At 43.8% G+C, this 21,903-nt stretch overlaps 1 protein-coding gene across 2 annotated transcripts; it reads right to left on the reverse strand.

Moving 5' to 3' along the window:
• Positions 1–6,540: 6,540 nt before the first annotated feature.
• LOC120372463 (tubulin alpha-3 chain) lies at positions 6,541–17,862 on the reverse strand. Of its 2 annotated transcripts, none has more exons than XM_039489616.1 (5): positions 17,728–17,862; positions 15,719–15,941; positions 11,716–11,864; positions 9,525–10,205; positions 6,541–6,931 (listed from the first exon to the last, which is right to left on the reverse strand). In XM_039489616.1, the coding sequence occupies exons 1-5, from the start codon at positions 17,728–17,730 to the stop codon at positions 6,635–6,637; spliced, it is 1,353 nt and encodes a 450-aa protein (XP_039345550.1). In that variant the 5' UTR covers positions 17,731–17,862; the 3' UTR covers positions 6,541–6,634. The 2 variants fall into 2 exon arrangements, with proteins under 2 accessions (XP_039345550.1, XP_039345552.1); XM_039489618.1 differs by lacking the exon at positions 17,728–17,862 and adding an exon at positions 17,115–17,132.
• Positions 17,863–21,903: the final 4,041 nt, after the last annotated feature.

Here is a 21,903-nt window from a genome sequence, read left to right on the forward strand (position 1 = left end):
GGATCTACATCAGCGTGTGCTAGTGTGCATATCAGTGCCCGCACTTGTGTCAACGTGCATGTCAGTGTTTGTATATCTGTGTGCGCACCAGTGTGCTTGCACAGCTATTAGTGTCCGCATTTGTGTGGGTGTTATAGTGTGCATATCACAGCAATGGGTGTATATCTCTGAGTTAGCATGTCTGTCTGTGTGTACTTAGTGTCTTGACAGGTACACATCTATCTGACACCTTTCTGAGGCAGACTTAGACATACTTCTGAGTGATAGGCCAAACACAAAAGGACTTTTGATATGTCTGAGGCAGTGTTGGGACAGACTCGCACCAGAGTTGGAAATTGTGTTTTTGGAGCAGAGATGTTGCTGCTGAATGAAGGTGTGGAGACACAGGTCTTTAGCTGGAGTTCAGAAAGTGGAATCACATGTGTGAAACTTGCTGTTTCTTTTATCTTTACTGAAAGGCAAAAATACTTGTGAATAAAATAGAGTAGAAAAGTATTCTGTATCTGCTCATTGTTTTTCCTATGATGAATTTAACACTCCAAAAGTCCAACTTTTCTTTAGCGACTCAGAGGTCTGGACAATGAGGAGCATAGATGAGAATTTTAGAACTTAAAAGCAAAGAAATGGCAAGTTTTTCAGTGCAGTCATTCTTTTCTTTGTTAGGCATGTTCTATCTCTGGTGTACTCAGCAAATAAATATTTACAAGTACCTCCAAAATACATGTAATTTACCATTGGATGGCTTTATAATTGCTTTACTGACACCTACAGAACCTAAAACATCATATGTACATAGTATGTTTTCTCTCCTCTGGCTTTTAAAGCTTTTCCTTTTGTGCCAGATATCTGGTTATAGAAACAAAAGATTAGATTTTCTCCAACGCTTCAGGCATACAGAATCAGTTACAACCAAGATAGTCACTAGGATCTTCAGCTGAGAGTCATATGATTATTTATCTTTGTATTCCCTGTACATCAACATGAATTGCACTTGCTCTCACATGACATTTCAAAAGTTTTCTCTAATCCCTTAATGGGATATGATCTGAAAAGCCTATTGGAACTGAATGAAGCCCCTTCACAAAGGAACCTTCAGTATAATGAAAAGATCCTGAGTGTAATTTGTCTAATGATGTATTTCCAGCCACTTTAAAAAAGAAAACAGTTAAAGGAGGCAAGGATAAATATTAGGGTTGTCAAACAATTGAAAAAATCCTCAGTCCAGAGATTAAAAAATAGTCGCTATTAATAGCTGTTTTAATCATACTCTTAATAATAGAATGCCAAATTAAATTCAGCATGGAAGCATGTCCTCTGGAATGATGGTCAAAGCATGAAGGGGTATACGAACGGTTAGGGTATCTGGTACGTAAATACCTTGCAATGCCAGCTACAACAGTACCATGTGAATGCCTGTTCTCACTTTCAGATAATATTGTAAATAAGCGAGCTGCATTATCTCCTGTAAATGTAAACAAACTTGTTTGTCTTAGTGATTGGCTGAACAAGAAGTAGGACTGACTGAACTTGTAGGCTCTAAAGTTTTGCATTGTTTTGTTTTTGAATGCAAAATCATATCAATAGGGACATCTGCTGGTCAGAAAGCAGTACTCTTAAGAACATTTCCATTGCACACTTTTGTCCTTTTTTTTACCTTTTGAAAGTTGTAATCTTTATTTGAGTAGTTCACTGGTAAATAATTTAGTAATGGCTAATTTAGTTAATAAATGTAACTTCTAGGGCTGTAAATTAATCACAGTTAACTCACACGATTAACTAAAAAAATTAATTGCGATTAAAAAAATTAATCACGATTAATCACAGTTTTAATCACACTGTTAAACAATAGAATACCAATTAAAATCTATTAAATATTTTGGATTTTTTCTACATTTTCATATATATTGTATTCAGTGTTGTAACTGAAATCAAAGTATATATTATTTTGGATTACAAATATTTGCACTGTAAAAGTGATAAAAGAAATAGTATTTTTCAATTCACCTCATACAAGTACTGTATTGCAATCTCTTTTTTGTGAAAGTGCAACTTACAAATGTAGTTTTTTTTGTTACATAACTGCACTCAAAAACAAAACAATGCAAAACTTTAGAGCCTACAAGTCCACTCAGTCCTACTTCTTGTTCAGCCAATTGCTAAAACAAACAAGTTTGTTTATATTTACAGGAGATAATGCTGCCCTCTTCTTATTTACAATATCACCAGAAAATGAGGAAAGTATTTGCACGGGGTCCTTCACTCGCTCCAGGGGCCCCAGAAAGCTCTCGTGGGGCCCGGGACCCTGAAGCTTCTTCCGCTCTGGGTCTTCGGCTGGCCCCCCCGCCGCCAAAGACCCCAAGCTCCTTGAATCCTCTGGGTGGCCCTGGACAAAATGCAAAGAAGGTGCCAGTGTGAGATTTCTAAAGATAGCTATAGCACTCGACCCAAGGTTTAAGAATCTGAAGTGCCTTCCAAAATCTAAGAGGGACGAGGTGTGGAGCATGCTTTCGGAAGTCTTAAAAGAGCAAAACTCTGATGCAGAAACTACAGAACCCGAACTACCAAAAAAGAAAAATCGACCTTCTGCTGGTGGCATCTGACTCAGATAATGAAAATGAACATGCATCAGCCCGCACTGCTTTGGATTGTTATCAAGCAGAACCCATCATCAGTATGCACACATGTCCTCTGGAATGGTGGTTGAAGCATGAAGGGACATATGAATCTTTAATGTAGGGGTGGCCAACCTGTGGCTCTGGAGCCACATGCAGCTCTTCAGAAGTTAATATGTGGCTCCTTGTATAGGCACCGACTCCAGGGGTGGAGTTACAGGTGCCAACTTTCCAATGTGCCAGGGGGTGCTCACTGCTCAAACCCTGGCTCTGCCACAGGCCCTGCCCCTACTCCACCCCTTCCCTGAGCCTGCCATGCTCTCGCTCCTCCCCCCTCCCCCAGAGCCTCCTGCATGCCACAGAACAGCTGATCGGGAGGTGCAGGGAGGGAGGAGGAGGTGCTGATCGGCAGGGCTGCCAGTGGGCAGGAGGCGCTGGGAGCAGGGGAGCTGATAGGGGACTGCTGACGTATTACTGTGGCTCTTTGGCAATGTACATTGGTAAATTCTGGCTCCTTAGGCTCAGGTTCCTCCTTTAATGCATCTGGCACATAAATATCTTCAAATGCTGACTACAACAATGTCATGTGAACACCTGCTCTCACTTTCAGATGACATTGTAAACAAGAAGCGTGCAACATTATCTCCTGCAAACAAACTTGTTTGTCTGAGCAATTGGCTGAACAAGAAGTAGGACTGAGTGGACTTGTAAGCTCTAAAGTTTTACATTGTTTTATTTTTGAATGCAGGTGTTTTGTACATAATTCTACATTTGTAAGTTCAACTTTCATGATAAAGAGATTTTACTACAGTATATGTATTAGGTGAATTGAAAAATACAATTCCTTTTGGTTTTTTACAGGGCAAATACTTGTAATAAAAAATAAATATAAGTGAGCACTGTATACTTTGTATTCAATATATTTGAAATGTAGAAATCATCAAAAATATTTAAATAAATGGTATTCTATTGTTTAACAGTGCAGTTAATCGTGATTAATTTTTTAATCGCTTGAGAGGCCTAGTAAAATCATCTACAGTAACTGCAGACAAGTAAAATGAAATATTTATTTGCATACAATACTATTCAGTGGTCTTTTAATCAACTATGTACATTTCTGATTCTTCTGTGAATTCCCATTACACAAGAAAAATGGGGTTTCTAAAATCCCTATCTTGCAAATTATGCCAATTTGTGCAGATCAGGGGCATGTGGGGTGGATCAGAGGATGTAATGCTCAGAAATGTGCAGACAATGCCTGTTCATCTCAATGGAGTACCACTGTAGTTCTGATCACAGAACACCTATAGAGGCCTTTCCCAGGCTTTTGGGGAACCAACACTACGGTACAGTAACTCCTCACTTAACATTGTACTTATGTTCCTGAAAAATGCAACTTTACGTGAAACGATGTTAAGCAAATCCAATTTCCCCATAAGAATGAATGTAAAGGGGGGGGTTAGGTTCCAGGGAATTTATTTATTTATTTGCCATACAGTACAGTACTATTGTTGAGAGGTGCCCCCGCCTTATCCCACACAGGCACAGCCCACTGGCACTAGAGACAATGAGGCAGGCAAGGAGGCTGAAGGTGCTTTAAGCTAGGACACATGTTGCGCAGCAGCAGCAGCTTCCCCTACTCTGCAAGCAGCAAGGGGGGGAGCTCAACCCTCAGTCCGCCCACGCCCTCCCTTCCCCCAAGCCTCCACCCTTAACCCACCTCTTCTCCCCCCACTTCCCCTTTACTCCGCACGCCACGTCTTCGCTCCTCCCCTGCCTTCTGCCCACAGCAATCAGCTGGCTTGTAGCATTCAGGAGGGAGGAGCAAGGACACAGTGCACAGGCTCCCCCTCCCTCCTGAATGCCACAAGCCAGATGATTGCTGTGGGCAGGAGGGGGAAGGCACTGATCCGTAGGGTTTGCCAGCAAGGGGGGGGGAGGTGCTGGGGTGTCTGTGTGTAGGGGAGCTGATAGCGGGGCTGCCAGCTGTGGACAAAGCAGGCAGCCAAACAACATTATAGTGAAGCATTGCACAACATTGAATGGAGCATTTTCTGTAACTGAGCAGGGATGTAAACATTAAGCGAGAGGACAGTAAGTGGGGAGTTACTGTAGTTTATTACACAGGACAGGGTTTATAATGGCATTGGAGTTCCAAAGTCTTTCTACTCTGGGAAGGCAAGTACTGAGATTCTTCCTGTCCCCAGCAAGTGCAAGTGAGGGAAGGCCTCTTGCATCCTCTTTCCCAATGCACATCTATGCAGCTCGTCACAATCCAGCCCATAATGTTCTATATGTAACCAAAGTAACAAACACCTACTCAAGCAGCGAAGAGTCCTGTGGCACCTTATAGACTAACAGACGTTTTGGAGCATGAGCTTTCGTGGGTGAATATCCACTTCGTCAGATGCAAGCACCTACTCATGTTCTTACCATTGTGTTCATGCATAACAGGACAATGTTCCATACTTGTATCCCTGAACATATTACCCACTAAATATCTAGCTATGTAATTACGGTGTTTATATCCACAAATAGAATTGAACTTCTATAATTTGAGCCTTGGGAGGAATATGTGAGAAGTGGCTCCACGTACACATTTCTGTGCACACATACTGATTTATTTTTAGAATACTCCTTTGGAGACAAACTGTATTGATGACTTCTGGCTTTGAATGATTCCCTCCCATTTCCAACATCCGGTGCAGGGTTCAGTGAGTTAGGAGGATTTAAAAGGAAAGATGGACAAATGTACCATGGCTGAAGGAAGATGGTCTGATCATAAGCCACCACTCTATGTTTGCTTAAGGAAGGCCATCTCCCATTTATTTGAAACGGTAAGAATCCTATGCCACCTCAGGCCAGAGAGAGATTCTGCCTTATTTTTCCCCATTCTCAACTTCCAAGTTTTTAATATCTAAGCCTTAACTTGCACAATAGCTCAGTTCTTAGCCCCAGCAGGTATTGTGCCTCAGGGCGACATACTGCCTTCTGTAAAAGCAGCAAAGAATCCTGTGGCACCTTATAGACTAACAGACGTTTTGCAGCATGAGCTTTCATGGGTGAATACTGCCTTCTGGAGTTCCCAGTCCCAGATATTAGGTTCAAGGGGAATGAACCTTAAACAAACAAACAAACAAAAAATCTTTGACAGGAAGTGGGACAGTACACTCCTCCCTGTTCCCTTGGAATAATCTGCATTCCAAGGGACACCAGCAGAGACTGCATCTACAGCTGGCTTCTGCTCGAGAATGAGGGAGCTGGGGGCAAAAGTTCTTGCAATGCACAGTCATGGATGGGCCACCACAGTCTGGCCCACACTCTTCTCTTTTTATGACATTTCCATGTCTTCTTCTGTCAAGATATTTGATGCTTGTGAAGGATGAGTAAACTGATTCACACAAAGCTAGGGACATCTTGAACTCTTGTCCCAACCTGAACCAAGGCAGCATACAGAAATGATAGTAGTGGTGATCCACAATATGGCCACTGCCGCCCCTCCCCTCCCCTCCCCTCTACATGAAACAGGGCCTCTTCACTGTAAAAAAAATAAATAAAAAATAAAAAATATATATCTATCTCTCTACTCCGCCCCCCTCAGATGTTTGAAACGTGATCGCCCGGGCCTGCAGGTCTAGCAGTCACTCTGCTGGGTATCCGCTGTTGCTAAATTGCATCTTTTGAGATTTGTAAATGCACAGCATTTTATTTCAGAAGCAGCAAAGGTCATGCTAAACCACCATTTCGATGTACCTTCTAGGTTATTTACATTTTGGTTGGCACAAAACCCCATGTTGTCATCAGGCTATATCCTTTTCTTGTTGCTTAACAAGTACTTACGAAGTATTTTTTATTTCTTAAGTGTTTATCCTAAAAATACTCCTGCTTTGTAATTTTTTTTGGTAAATAACAAACAAAATAAAAAAAATGTTATAACATTTAAACTTTTATTTGAAAACCAAACAAGTGAACTGAATTAAAAAAAACCTATTGAAAAACATTTTCTGACTTTAGTCTATCTTTTAATATTCCTCCCCTTCTTCAGCTTCTGCTTCCACAGAATCTACACCCACTTCTTCATAATCTTTCTCAAGCGCAGCCAAATCTTCCCGGGCTTCAGAAAATTCTCCTTCCTCCATCCCTTCTCCAACATACCAGTGTACAAAGGCACGCTTAGCATACATCAAATCAAATTTATGGTCAAGACGAGCCCAGGCTTCTGCAATAGCAGTTGTATTACTCAACATACACACAGCACGCTGCACCTTGGCCAAGTCGCCTCCTGGCACTACAGTGGGAGGTTGGTAGTTAATGCCCACCTTTGAGAGGGAAAAAAAACAGCAACTTTAAATTAGTATTTCAAAGTGTCCATTTCTTCTATTTTTCTCATAGTTTATTTAGCAAACTAAGACATGCTGACAATATTGTGCAAGAGAGATTACCATTCTCTGTGCTGGTGCAGTATTGCCAACGCTAAATGTTCAAAAATCCTAAATCCAGCTCCTGAAAATCTTGAGATTGGCTTAAAAAAAAAAATCAAACTAACTTGAGTTATTTTTATCAGCCTCCTGTTTTGAGACTTTAGTGTGCACTTGCTTCATATTTTTGAGCTAGTCTCTAAAACCATATTTTTTAAATGAAAGTTGAAATTCTCATGCAATATCATGATTTCAGCAGCTGAAGTTTTAAGAAAAACACTAAACACAACCTCATTTTCAGTTGGCAACATCATCGCACATAACTTCTCAGCTTCTGAGAACCAGTATGTGTATTTTTAGCATAATACCTAATTTTGTCCACAGTCCTGATTCTGCCCCCCCTTGTTCATGCTGAGAAAGAGTCACACCATTTGACTTTTATTTAATGTTGAATGCGTAAATGAATTTAACCAGCAGGGTTCTTTTGTAAGCTCAGTCTTTATCTTCTTACTCTGGGAAAACTATAAGATGTCATTACTGTTTCCTCATTAGCCTGCAGTGTTAAGCACATCTAGTGAAAAGGCTAGTTTATATACTGTTTTGTGCTTCATCAACGGAATCAACTAAAACCCAATTACAGGGCCAAATTCTATTACATGTGTGTAACACCACTGAGGAAAACGGGGTTGGGTCAAGGACAAGTAAAGGGTAGTTTGGTCAGCACACTCTTTTCTATAGGTGATGCTGCATAAGCCAGAAAGAACATCTTCCTTTTCAAATGCCAGGTTCAATTTGCAGGGTTTTGGAGAGAACACCAGGGCAGACCCTGTGGGGAAGACTACTAACAGAGGCTGGGGAGGACCAAGGAGACTTCTGAGGCTGGGTGGACTTAAAGACTATTGAACCCTGAAAAGGTTCTTTTTGTATTTGGTCTTCCGTGCCCTGCAATGCATAGACACTTGATTTGGCTTGACAGCTAAATATTCATCCACCAGGTGCTGGGTGTGGACCACTAGCAAGCTGACATAGGTAAGGAAGTAAACCAAGACATGGCTTGAGAACCTGATGCTGACTTGGGTAAGGAACCATGTTACAATTTCATAATCTGCTTCCCCTAAAGACATGGTTTTAAAAAAAAATCTCTTTGATAGTTGAAATGTTAAAGTAGATAAATTCTCAGAGCAAGATTTTTATTAATAGCCTGTTATTAGATTACGTCACCATCCAGGCACCTGAATAAATAAGTGACCTGATTTTCAAAAATCCTGAGTACCAAGCAGTTCTTAATTTAATGAGCGTTCTGATTTTTCAGAGTGCTGACACACTACATGTATTTAGGAACCAAAAATATAGATTTAGAAACCCAATTTTTTGGGGGTAGGGGTCAGGAAATCTTGGCCTAACAGCAATAGCCAGGCCACAGTATACTTCTTAAGTAATTTGTGCATTATCAGGAGGATGAAGTCAGCTGCCATAATCATCTGGAGGTGTGTACTAGTAATCCACTAAAAAGACACTTGTGGTTTATGGCAATAGACAAAGTGTTTCTGAAGCATTATTTAGAGTAAGTAGTATGTGAGGGGCAGGCGATGTTACTTGTTCAGTTGGTAGTGGGTTTGTGGTTAATTTACATTTCTTAATACCTTGAATGGCAAAGTTTTTAAACCCCTGTGGAAAAGAAAAGTGGATCAAAATCCTGTATTTGCATTCACTGGTACAAAATACACAGGCACTCATTCTCTTATTGCGGTGGTTCTCAACCAGGGGTCTGGGGTCCCCTAGGGGGCCTCGAGCAGGTTTCAGGGGGTCCACCAAGCAGGGCCAGAATTAGACTCGCTGGGATCCAGGGCAGAAAGCACAAGTCCCACCGCCTGGGGCCCTCAGCCCCACAACCCGAGGCTGAAGCCAAAGCCTACGTAACGTAGCTTTGTGGGGGCCCTTGTGGTATGGGGCCCCAGGCAACTGCCCTGCTTGCTACCCCCTAACACCAGCCCCGGGCTTTTGTATGCAGAAAAGCAGTTTTTGTGGCACTGGTGGGCCATGCAGTTTTTATTGCTGGGGAGGGGGAAGAGCTCAGAACAAAAAAGTTTGAGAACCCCTGTTCTATTGTATATTCCTTTAAAAACTTGGATCTAAGAATGTTAATCCCGCCAATTGGCTTAGTTATGCAATTTGCATTTGTGTTGAAAATGCACATGAGTGCATTAGTTAAAGATGGCCACATTCCTAGGTAATTCCACTTAGATAAGTAAAGTAGGTTATGACTTTAAAAAAAATAAAAATAAACACCCTGTAAAAATATAGTTCTGATCACAAATTTAAATTATGAAAGCAGCTACTAATTTTTGCAGGCTTTACTCATCCATATTTAAAATGTAACCTGACATATGAATAGTACAACAATGCACACACTACTGCATTGTAGTATGAAAACTACCTTTAAATGTTTGACTGACAATTCCTAAACTAAGCAATGTGACAAGTTTCTAAATACCTTGAATCCAGTTGGACACCAATCCACAAACTGAATGGTTCGCTTAGTCTTGATAGTGGCAATGGCTGCGTTAACATCTTTGGGAACAACATCACCCCTGTATAACATACAGCAGGCCATATACTTGCCATGGCGAGGGTCACATTTTACCATCTGGTTGGCTGGCTCAAAACAAGCATTGGTAATTTCAGCCACAGACAACTGTTCATGGTATGCTTTTTCAGCAGAGATGACAGGCGCATATGTTGCCAGTGGGAAATGGATTCGTGGGTATGGGACAAGATTGGTCTGGAACTCAGTCAGATCTACATTGAGGGCTCCATCAAAACGCAGTGAAGCTGTGATGGATGATACAATTTGCCCAATGAGTCGATTTAGGTTGGTATAAGTAGGACGTTCAATGTCTAGATTGCGACGACATATGTCATAAATGGCTTCATTGTCTACCATGAAGGCACAGTCAGAATGCTCCAATGTTGTGTGCGTAGTTAGGATGGAGTTGTAGGGTTCCACTACAGCAGTAGAAACCTGTGGTGCTGGGTAAATGGCAAACTCTAGTTTGGACTTTTTGCCATAATCAACAGAAAGCCTTTCCATGAGTAGTGACGCAAATCCAGAGCCAGTGCCTCCTCCAAAACTATGGAAGATGAGGAATCCCTGCAGCCCTGTGCACAGATCAGCCTAAGAGGAAAAAAAAAAAAAGCCACACAAAAGTGGGAAGGAGTGGTCACTGAGGTTAAAGGACTTAATTCAGATTAGCATCACTGTAAATTAAAGCAAATTATGGCCCACAGCTATGTGAGTGTAAACGGATTCTATTCTATTTTGCATGTATTAACACAATTAAGCCAATCCCAAATGCAAGGCCAAATTCTGCCCTTAGTTATATTTGTGCAGCTTTACTGAAAACAAAGGGATTTTACAGGTATAAATGGGGCAAAAGATAGCCAGTATAGACTTTTTTTTGTGATGGTATGCTGATGTATAAGTAACGAAGAACCCAATTTAACTCTCCTAGTAGAAGCTGCAGAGTTGGTAGTTAGAAAAAGGTGTTTTATATATATGTAAATTAAGCAAATTTGATATGCTGAGAAAAACCAACTCTATTATGTCAATTTGAATCACTTTTCAAAACCAAACTGCATTTTTAGGGTGCAAATATACTTCTAGTATAGTCAAAAGCAAAACTCTAGTTGATATAAACATAAGCAGGATTATTTTATTAGTTGCATATAAAAGTATTGCTACAGTTAGACTGTCACAGTGTTTGTAAACTGCTTTAAAAATTCACACCTAGCAAAATTTTGGTTTTAGCATTATAACCACTCACGCAATTACTTTCATTTTGAATTGAACCATGCCTTCCTATGCATGCCTCGCAACACAATTTCAGTAAATTAAAATTAGAGAACTACTTTTAAATACCTAGATTTTAAATTAAGTCATTCTTAAGTAGTTCTAAGATTTTAATATGTTGAAATTGTATTGCAAGACATGTGATAGGAAGACAGTTCAATTCAAAAGAGTTGTGACTGCACATCAATGCAATGAAATTGTATTGCTGGCTTACTGTGCTTAAGAAATGTTAACTCACCTTGCTGAGAATATCACTTCACACAACATCTTTTCAGGTTCTGGGAATTTATGTTCAATATGTTTGGCTCATATTGGATTGGGCATCTATTTACCACTGGAAAAGATTACAGGTAAAATTTTCAAAAGCACCTAAATGACTTAGGAACCCATGTCCCATTTTCACAAGAGACAGAGTTTGTCATCTCTTTTGAAAATGGGATTTGGGTTTCTAAGTCATTTAGGTGCTTTTGAAAATTATACCCTAGAAGTATTCATGATGCCAGGAGTAGCATACAACTAGCATCTGCAAAAATTTTAGAGTAGAAATCACTAACAGATGTTACTGGGTTCTCATAAAAGAAATACTGCATTTCATATCCATTTGTCTGTGTTTAAGCAATATTGATGAAAAATGTTCAGCCAATAAAATTTGAGTCAAAAAAAGGAATCACAAAACAAACTCTGTAACTAGAAAGCATTGGGTGTTCAAGAAACACATCAGAACCTTCAGTTTTATGTATGTATTTACATAACATTCAGTTTCACAACTATGTATGGCAAGAGATAGATTTGATGCAAATATTTTAAATACTGATCTTGCTCTTTGAACTCCTACCAGCTTGCGAATGCGATCTAGCACTAGATCAACAATCTCTTTTCCAATGGTGTAATGGCCTCTGGCATAATTATTAGCCGCATCCTCTTTCCCAGTAATGAGTTGTTCAGGATGGAATAGTTGCCTGTAAGTGCCTGTACGTACTTCATCTACAAAAATACAAAATATTCAGATGTAAATTTGGTCTGTTCCATTCTCTATCGATAATTTTGGCATGCGACCTCAGCACTACATCTTACTTGACACTTATGTAGGTGCACTGGGGGAGAGGAACAGGGGGACATAAAGAGCCTCCCCTGCTATGAACACACATACATACACATCTCTTGTGTAAAGCCCTGATAATTTCAGTCCCTTTGCTCAGGAGACATGATGTACCTACAAAGAGGTGGTTGTGGCCCATGTTCCCTATGACCACCAGGGAAAACTGGGACCTACTCTGGGAGCCATCCCATGCCTTTAGATTGCTGTTAGAGACTGAGCTGATAGAGACTGAGTTGAACTTTGCCTGTAGATCACCATAGATGTCAAATGGACAAAAAAAGATGCTATTAACATGAATGGGAGATACAAAGCCCAATTTTCCTTAACTGCAAACTCTGATACACCTACTTTGTACTTCCACTCACACACACAGCTCCATATTCTAATGAGAAAAAAAATCTCACTTTACTTTGTTTATTTGAAGGATTTTAAGAATAGGATGTTTTTTATTACTTTGTAAGTGGATCAAACAGTATGTAACGGTTTTAGAGAGCACGCAGGACAATAGTTATGCTAAGCGATGGAGTCGGTTAGATATACATTAAACCAAGGAAATACCATGCTGTGATAACAGTAAAACAATTTTTTTTTAAATAGCATTTTAAAGGATGGAAGTAATTTGTGTAAAGGGAAAAGAAGATTTTTCTATTTCTTCTTTTTAAGTGATAATCTTAGATGATTTATAGGAGCAAGGAGATCCAAAACTGGTAATTATATTTGCCCCTATATTTGTCTCACTACTTGTGCATCTTCCTCTCATCTGGGCCACTGTACTTAATCTTCATAACGGAGGAAGGCAAAATGGGATTCCTATAACAGCTTCCAATGCTATATTTCAGTCTGATTTTAAAAATAACATATTACTACTGCATTGATGCTGGGTAGGGCACCGGAGGAGCTAAGAAGTGGTGATTTCCATCTTATGGCAAGGAGAAACAGCAGCAGTGACATTTCAAAAGGAAATCAGTGCTTCCTGTATCAGTAAAGCTCTAAGAAGCTGCTTTTTCAAAGGATGTGTTCCATAAAGATCCTTAAAAAAATATTTTTTATTGAAAAAAAATAATAATTAGGAAGCCAAGCTCAAGAGAAATAACCCAAATGAGGGTGTGCTTCACAGGAGGCTGAAAGCATTGGGTCCTAACATTCCTGTGACACACAAGTTCTACCTATTTAACCATTAATCAAGTCACTTTCCCTTTCTATGCCTTAGATGAGAGGTGGGAAAACTATGTCCCGGGGACCGGATCTGGCCTGCCAGCCATTTTAATCTGGCCCTTGAGCTCCCGCTGGGGAGCAGGTTCGGGGGCCGTGCCACACGGCTCCTGGAAGCAGCGACATGGCCCTGCTCCAGCTCCTATGCATGGGGCAGCCAAGGGGCTCCACTCTGCACGCTGCCCCGCTCGTGCCATACCTGCAGCTCCCATTGGCCACACTTCGCGGCCAATGGGAGCTGCAGGGGTGGCACTTGGGGAGGGGGCAGTGTCCAAAGCAGAGCCCCCTGGCTGCCCCGATGCATAGGACCTGGAGCGGGGCCTTGCCGCTGCTTCTGGGAGCCACATGAGGTAAGCACTGCCCGCAGCCTGCACCCCTGAGCCTCTCCCCATTTCCTAACCTCATGCCCCAGCCCTGATCCCACTCCCGCCCTTCAAAACCCTCAATCCCAGCCTGCAGCATCCTCCTGCACTCCAAATTCATCCTCAGCCCCACTGAAGAGCCCACACCCTCAGCCAGAACCTGCACCCCTTCCCACACCCCAACCATTATCCCCCGCCTGCCCGCCCACCCCCCCAGAGCACCCTCCTACACCCCAAACTCCTCATCCACACCCCAGGACCTGCACCCACAGCCAGAACTCTCACCCTCCCCGCACTCCACTCCCCCCCGACCCAGCCCAGAGCCCCCTCCCGCACCCTGAACTCCTCATTTCTGGCTCCACCCCAGAGCCCTCAGCCCCTCCTGCACCCCAATCCCAATTTTGTGAGCATTCATGGCCTGCCACAGAATTTCTATTCCCAGCTGTGGCCCTCAGGCCAAAAAGTTTGCCCACCCCTGCCTTAGATGGAAAGCCTTCTATAAAATGAAGATTATACTACTTACCCACTTTTGTAAAGTAACCTGAAATCCTCAAATGAAAGATGTGTTAGAAATACAAACTGTTTTTATTCCAAGTTACAATCTGGTCTGCTCATTGGTCCATTAGCCACTATAGCAGCGGTCACCAACCGGTCAATCGTGATCTCCGGCGGCAAAGCTGGGCTCCCTGCCTGCCCTGGCCCCATGCCACTCCCAGAAGGGGCCAGCACGGTCCCGCAGGCAGGAGGCGGCAGGGGTCTCCCTCCCAACACTGCTCCTGCCTGCAAGCACCGCCCCCACAGCTCCCATTGGCCAGGAACGGGGAGCTGTGGTCAATGAGAGCTGTGGGGTTGGTGCTTGCAGAGAGGGGCAGCAGCACACAAGGAACCTCGTGCCACCCCCCAACCCCGTTGGCCCCTTCCCAAGAGTGGAGTGGGGTCAGGGTAGGCAAGGAGCCTGCCTTAGCAGGAGCCACGCTGCGCCAACTGAGAGTTGCCGGGGGTAAGTGCTGCCTAGTGGGAGGCCGCACCCCAACCACCAGCTCTGTTCCCCCTCCTGGAGCCAGCACGCCAACCCAGCCCTGAACCCCCCTCCCAGAGCCAGCACCCCCACCCCATCCTGCACCCCAACACTTTGCCCCAGCCCTGACACCCCTCCCAGAGCCAGCACCTTGTACCCCCTCCAGCAGCCCAACCCCCTTTACTCCCTCCCAGGGCCCACACACTGCACCCCATCCTGCACCCCAACACTCTGCCCCAGCCTGGAGCCCCCTCCTGCACCCAAACTCCCTTCCAGAGCTTGCACCTCTCACCCCCTCCTACATCCCCTACCCCAGGTTCAGCCCAAAGCCACCTCCCACACTGCGAACCCCTCAGCCCCAGCCCAGAGCCCGCATCTCCTCCCAAACTCCTACCTGAGCCCAGTGAAAGTGAGGGTGGGGGAGAGTAAGTGACGGAGAGAGGAGGGGATGGAGTGAGTGGGGTGGGGCTTTGGAGAAAGGGCGGGGCAGATCCTGGATTGCCCTTAAATTCAAAAAGTGATCTTGGGTGTAAAAAGGTTGGAGACCACTGCACTGTAGTAATCACCTTCATATAAACAAGATATCATTTACATGCTCCTCATATGCCACCAGTGCACTTCAAACGACCTTATTCATGAAAGGTCTTTACAATGGTGTATCTTCCCAGTTATGTTTGAGACAATAAAACTGCAAACACTCATTGCAGCAAAAGTATTTTAGGACATATGGTTTCTAAAAAGTACAGAAGAACAGCATTTCAAACATATTTTTTTTACTACATGAGTTGAAAGTACTTTAACGGTCAGTCAATATAATTTCCAGTACAATACCTGCCCCGAACCCCCAACCAATATTTTGTGGATTTTCATATTTTCCTAATTTTTTTTTAAAAGGTGTGTTTTCTTACCTTTGCTATCCACACAAGAGGGAAAACATTTCAGCATCTTTTAAATACAATAGTCTTATTAACTTAACCATAAAAATATGCAGACAGAAATGTATTTTTAAGTTTACAGTGTCCATTTAAGACTATCACAATCTAAAAGGTGGACTGTTCCCATTTCATTTGAAAAACTAAATGGAAAACCAAATTATAGTGAAGTACTCCTAAGCAAGAGATCTCTTAACTTCATACAGTATACATACCAACCACAGTTGGTTCGAGGTCCACAAATACAGCTCTGGGCACATGTTTACCAGCCCCTGTCTCACTGAAGAAAGTATTGAATGAATCATCTCCACCTCCAATGGTTTTGTCACTGGGCATCTGACCATCAGGCTGGATTCCATGTTCAAGACAATATAATTCCCAGCATGCATTGCCAATCTGAACACCAGCCTGACCAACATGGATAGAGATACACTCACGCTGTAAAAGAGGACAAAACAGGGAACAGATTCATTTCAGATTCTAGGCCCAGAAGGAACCACTGTGATCATCTAATCTGACCTCCAGTACAACTCAGGCTAAAGTCCTTCCCCAAAAATATATATTTTAAAAAAAAATCCAATCTTGATTTAAAAATTGTCAGTGATGGAGAATCCACCACAAACCTTGGTAAATTGTTCTAATGATTAAATAATAAAGTATTGTGCAAAATTTCCTCCATCTTCCAGTTTTAACCCTTATGAATGAAATTAGTTGTACAAGTAGTGTATTCTCTCATCTTCCCCTTCCAGCATGCTGCATACATAGTATCGTTGATAAGTGTTCCTGTTAGCTTCCTTTACACCTTTCTTTAATTTGCATGTTATTTTTCATTGAATAATATTACATACTCAGGGCAGAAATGTCTATATTAATGATCCCCAAAACCTCCAATCTCTTGTGTAAGGATGCATTAGATAAAGGGTATCAGAATCTACCCAACAAGTTATCCTTTCTTATCTTAATCAAAATTACTATAAACACTTAATCTACTTCTGGTCATCTGCCTGGCAATTCTTTATTCTGTGGCTCCACTATTGGATTCTTTGAGGGTCCTGAACCAAATCTCCTAATCTGCCTTTAACTTTCCCTGCTGAATCTAAACAGACCTCATGTATGTTTAGCAATACCTGCTCAGCAATATTCCCCCTCCTCCCCACCGGGCAGCAAATCTCCTTTTCTTACTCTACCTTGAAATGTTATCCTTCAGCTCCCTGAATGTCACTTTACCTGCTCAGGAGCACCCTTTAAGCCTACAACTATCATCCCATAACTCACTTCTGTACCACACAACCATGCACCTTTAAATCAGCCTCCTCCAACAGCTAAATGGGCCCCGGACCCTGTATCAGGGAGTAAATAGGTTGGGGGAGGGAGAAAAAATGGGTTCCATTGTGCCTGTGCCCCCTCTTCTCCACCTGGCCACACAATAGCTTCCTTGTCTCTTCAAATTCTCCTTGATTTCACCAGTTGTCACCTCATTCACTCCAGATCCCTTATCTCCCCGAGAACTTTCACGCTCAAGTGCTCCCCTCACTACTCTATTCAGGCCCCTTTTCAACACCACTGGCCCAGCTTCAATTCCTCGCGACCTCTGCCCTAATGGCTCCCCACCATGGCGCGAAAAACTCCGGCTCAAAATATCGAATCTGCTCCACGACCGCGCCCGCCAACCGCCTCTAGGCCACACCTGCTACAACCCCATTGGCTGCCGGGCAGACTCGCAGCCCCCGATTGGCTGCGCGCGCGCTCCTCCCCAAAGGGCAAGGGGGCAGTTTCCCGATGCGCAGAATACCGAAGTTTGGTTGGCGCGCAAATATCCACGCGCGCGCGCTTTCCCCTCATTCTGCCCTCGGCAGCCTCCCCATGTGCTCCGCTTCGGCCTCCGTCCTCCCTTACCACGCTGCAGCGCGCTACACAACCCACGCTCCCTGTCCGCCTCTGCCTGGGCGAGGGGCCAACCACCAAAGGCCAACAAACTCCCCTCGCGCTGCTACAGTGCCACTGACTGCCCACGCTCCCCCAGTTTCCACCTCACTCGCCAGGCAAGCGCTTCACGCCCACGGAACTCGCTCCCTTTCCCAGTCTCGCGCTCCCTAACGGCCGCCCCGCCTCCCTCCCCGCAGCGCATCCCCTCAACTCCGCCGGCAGCTCCCCTCCAGCCTGCTCCCGCCCCTGCGGCACCCTGTGGTCCAAACCCCGCGTCCCCGAGGCTCCCGCTCCCCACCATGGTGCCTCGTAAACGGGGGAAGCCTCAACACCGCGAGTCTACGTCCGCCTCTGCCTGCTAGACGCGCCAACTGTGAACAGCTAACCGGCGCTGCCCCTGGCCTCGCGCTTTCTGTCCTCACGCGGTATCACCCCATTGGTTGGCGGCCAGCCTCTCGCGCCCCGCCCCCACCCATTCATTGGCTGGGCGCGTTCCTCTGCCACGTGGGGCAGAGACAGTTGGTGGCGTGTCTCAGAATGAACGTTGGCCCAAACGTGATGAGTGGTTTTTTTTAAAAAAAAACAACAATCCTGTGATGTGTTTTTGGTCTTTCTCTCTTGATTCTTGAAGAGCCCTTGCCCGCTCTAATTAGGTCTGCGCACTCTCCTACGTGTGCTGGTTAGGTGTATTAATCCTGCCGCCCATCTGTTCTGCTGCCCCCCCTTCCCACTCCACTCAGTTCAGCCACTTTGTGCTCCCATCACTTCACTCCCTCTCAGTTCTGACCCTTTGCTCTCCCCCCTCAATTCAGCCTTCAACCAGCCTCACCTCTGGAGTTCTTCAGCCCCCTCTCCTAGGCCTGGGGGCCGCAGCAGGGTCCCATCTCCACCTTCCCAGGCTGGGAGAGGCTTCTCCAGTAGAAGCTCTTCGCCCCCTCTGCTTCTCCCCAGGCTGGGTGCTGCAGGGGTGACAGCCTGTTTTTCTCATAGAAAGGGAGGAAGGGGTGAAATTGTGCTGAGCTGCAGGTCCCTTTACTCGCTCTTCTCCCGAACTCTGTGAGAGTGGCCAGTGGAGGGGAGAGACTCTGCCAGCTTCTAGCGTAATGAACTTTGCCAGAAGTGCTCTGAGACCCTCTGAAATCCAACCACTCCCCCCAAAATGGCAAGAGTTGGCAATAGTGTGACCTTGCAGGCCTTGGGCTCTAGGAGGCGCCATCAGCAAACTGTAATGGCCACTTTCCCTTTTTGTGTAACAATAGCCACTGTTCACTTCTATAATAGCCACTTTCAAGTTTTCTGTAATGGTGACATTTCCCTTCTCCACCCCCTCTTTATAAAGGAGGCTTCCCACAGTTCTCACACTAATGGCTGTAGCCTATAGGAACAGGGTAGTATACCTTTAAATAGTTGTGAGCCCTCTACTGGCACTAACTGTACTCTGTATTTCAAAAGTTGCTGGTAGGTTGCCAAGGAGCAAATTACTTAAACACATAACTAGGCCTTGCATGTTTGTATAGAGTTAATAAACACGGTTATTTGGAACATATTTGTGTGCCTGTGGTTTCCTCATATTGTTGTGTAAAGAGCAAAGACGACAAAAAGGTTTCTGCCCTCTCTTTGTAATAGCACCTTTCAGCTTGAAGGATGCTAGGTAGGGAAAATATATCCATCCTTTGACTCAAATGTAGATCCTTCCTTAAAGCACTGTTTCACCACATGCATGGCGTAGTGGAATTAAGTCAGTTACATCATCATAAAATGCAGAGGTGAATCAGGCAGGGAGTTTAGGAATTAAGCTAATGTAATTTGCATGCCTAAGGAACAGAAGAGAGGAATGTAGCAATATAAATACATTACACATAAAATATACACTTGTTTGGGCCTAAAGTACTTTTCATTATACACATTTATTTACCTTGTAAAAGCACCCATCACAAAAATACTTGTTAACTACTGTCAATATTGAAAGTCATCCACCATTAACTATATACCCTCAACACAATAACCAACCTCAGACAGAAATACCTGAGAAAATAGATGGTCCTTTCACTGTGTTCTGAAGATCAATAGTCTTTGGCTCATTTGACCAGTTGATGAAGCGAGTTCTAGAGTCAGGGAACCTCCATTGAGAATACCTTGCCCCCAGATTATCAAATCTAGTAGTAGTCAGCAAAAGTGTCTCAGCTGAATGCCACATGGGTGGAGAGGAGGTTAGGTAGTCAGGATCACAAGTTTGGTTAATAAAGGTAACTGTGTTGATATAATAGACTTATGTAAGATGTTTGACTTATTCCCACATGAAATTCTAATATAAAAAAATAGCGCTATACAAAATCAATATAGTCCATCTTAAATGGATTAAAAACTGATTAACTGATAGATCACAAAAAGTAATTGTAAATGGGGAATCATCGTCCATTCGGGGTGTTTCCAGTGGGGTCCCACAGGGATCTATTCTTGATCCTATGCTATTCAATATCTTTATCAATGGCTTGGAAGAAAATATAAAATCATTGCTGATAAAATGTGTAGATGAAACAAACTGGTGAAGTGGTAAATAATGCTGGGGACAGGTCAGTGAGATGGACCAATCTGGATTACTGAGAAAGGTGGGCTCATTTTTACAATTTATGTTTTATAGCCAAATGCTACAGTCATACATCTAGGAACAAAGAATGTAGGTCACGCTTACAAGATGTGGGGACTGTATCTTGGAATGCAGTGACACTGGAAAGAACTTGAGGGAGAGTCGGGTCATGACAGATAAAACCAACTGATCACAAGCACCTAGTATCTTATTCAAAAGAATTCAGATCAAATACAGACTGTTATTAAAGTGTTTAGTTATTTGAATCAACTTTTATTCAAGATTTCAGAGGAAAGAAGAGTTGAAAATGTGAAATTTTAAATGGGTCCTTACTTTTTTTCTGTCACCACCTGATTTTTTTCATCTGGATAATACTTTATTAACATCTTAATACGCCTGGCACGGACCATAGTGGAAGTTTCTGTTGTGCAAGAATTTAAGGGTATGTCTACACTACCAGATTAGTTCGATTTAACTTAATTTGAATTTGTCGACCTTACAAAGTCGAATTTGTGTGTCCACACTAAGGACACTAATTCGACTTTGTGAGTCCACACTAACGGGGCAAGCGTCGACATTGGAAGCGGTGCACTGTGGGAAGCTATCCCACAGTTCCCGCAGTCCCCGCTGCCCATTTGAATTCTGGGATTTCCCCACAATGCATGCTGGGGGGAAAAATGTGTCGAGGGTGGTCTTGGGTAACTGTCATCATTCAACATGCTTTCGGACGTCTCAAGGAAGCACTGTGCATCCGGGAGGCTTTGAAAGCTAGGTTCCTCAGGGAGCAGGGTAACCTGTGACTGTTCAGTTTCTTTACAGAGAAGCTGAACCTGCCCCTGCTTCAGTTACTGTTGACTTTCTTCTGCAGTTACATACCCGTTCACCACGTTTCCCCCCTTCCAACACACGTTTAAAAATAAAGTTAATGGAACATTGTTAATTAACAACGTTTTCTTTATTAATGAATTTGCGTTAAAGGGTTGAAACAGGGACGCAGACTGTGGTGGGTAGGGTGTGCAGTGATGTTAACACCGCTTCTACACTCGAGGAATGATAGGCTCCTGCTCCTAGAACAGTCTGCAGTGCCAGACTGGTTGTTTCAACTGAGCCTGCCATCCCTCCTTTTCGGGACTCTGTGTGTGGGGGCTACATGACCTTGTGGCGGGGGAGGACGGTTACAGATTCCCCTGCTGCGTGGCTCTGTGGTCCGGGACAAGGATCGCTGCATAAGTTCTGCAACCGCCCTCCCATGCCACAAAGTCACGTACCCCCCACCCACACAGAACATGGAAAACATCTCCCAGACTGACCAGGGTGCCTACTGACTGCACTGTGTGTGTGACCTGCTGTTGATCCTGCCCCCTTGTCTGTACCCTGGTAAAGGTGACTGTCCTATGCAATTAACAACCCCCTTCCCCCCCCCTTCACAGACAGTCTTCTGTAGAAAAACTTGACGGAAATAGTAATTAACAGCAAACTACTTTTAATAATCAACTACACAGTTAGGGAATGAAACTGGGATTGGGGCTTTGGTGAGCCAGGAAGGGAAGGACTTCTCAATATTTAGGGAATGAGAGCCTTCTTGTATTTGTGCACTCTGCAGGGGTGCAGTGACAGTTTTCATGGCCCCTGTCGCCCCTCCTTCTTGTTACTTTGGGTGAGGGGGGGTTGGGTCTTTGTGGCGGGGGAGGGCGGTTGCAGATACAGTGCAGGGGTGCTCTGTCCTCCTGCTTGCGGTCCTGCAGAACATCCACAAGGCGCCGGAGCGTGTCAAATTTTCCCTGGGCATTTCCTGTGTGGCTGGTCAGAGCATCCAAGCTCGGACTGCTGTCCAGAGCGTCAACAGAGTGGTGCACTGTGGGATAGCTCCCGGAGCTACTAAGGTCG

This window comes from Mauremys reevesii, linkage group 9, assembly GCF_016161935.1.
Source record: "Mauremys reevesii isolate NIE-2019 linkage group 9, ASM1616193v1, whole genome shotgun sequence".
NCBI classification, from domain to species: domain Eukaryota; kingdom Metazoa; phylum Chordata; order Testudines; family Geoemydidae; genus Mauremys; species Mauremys reevesii.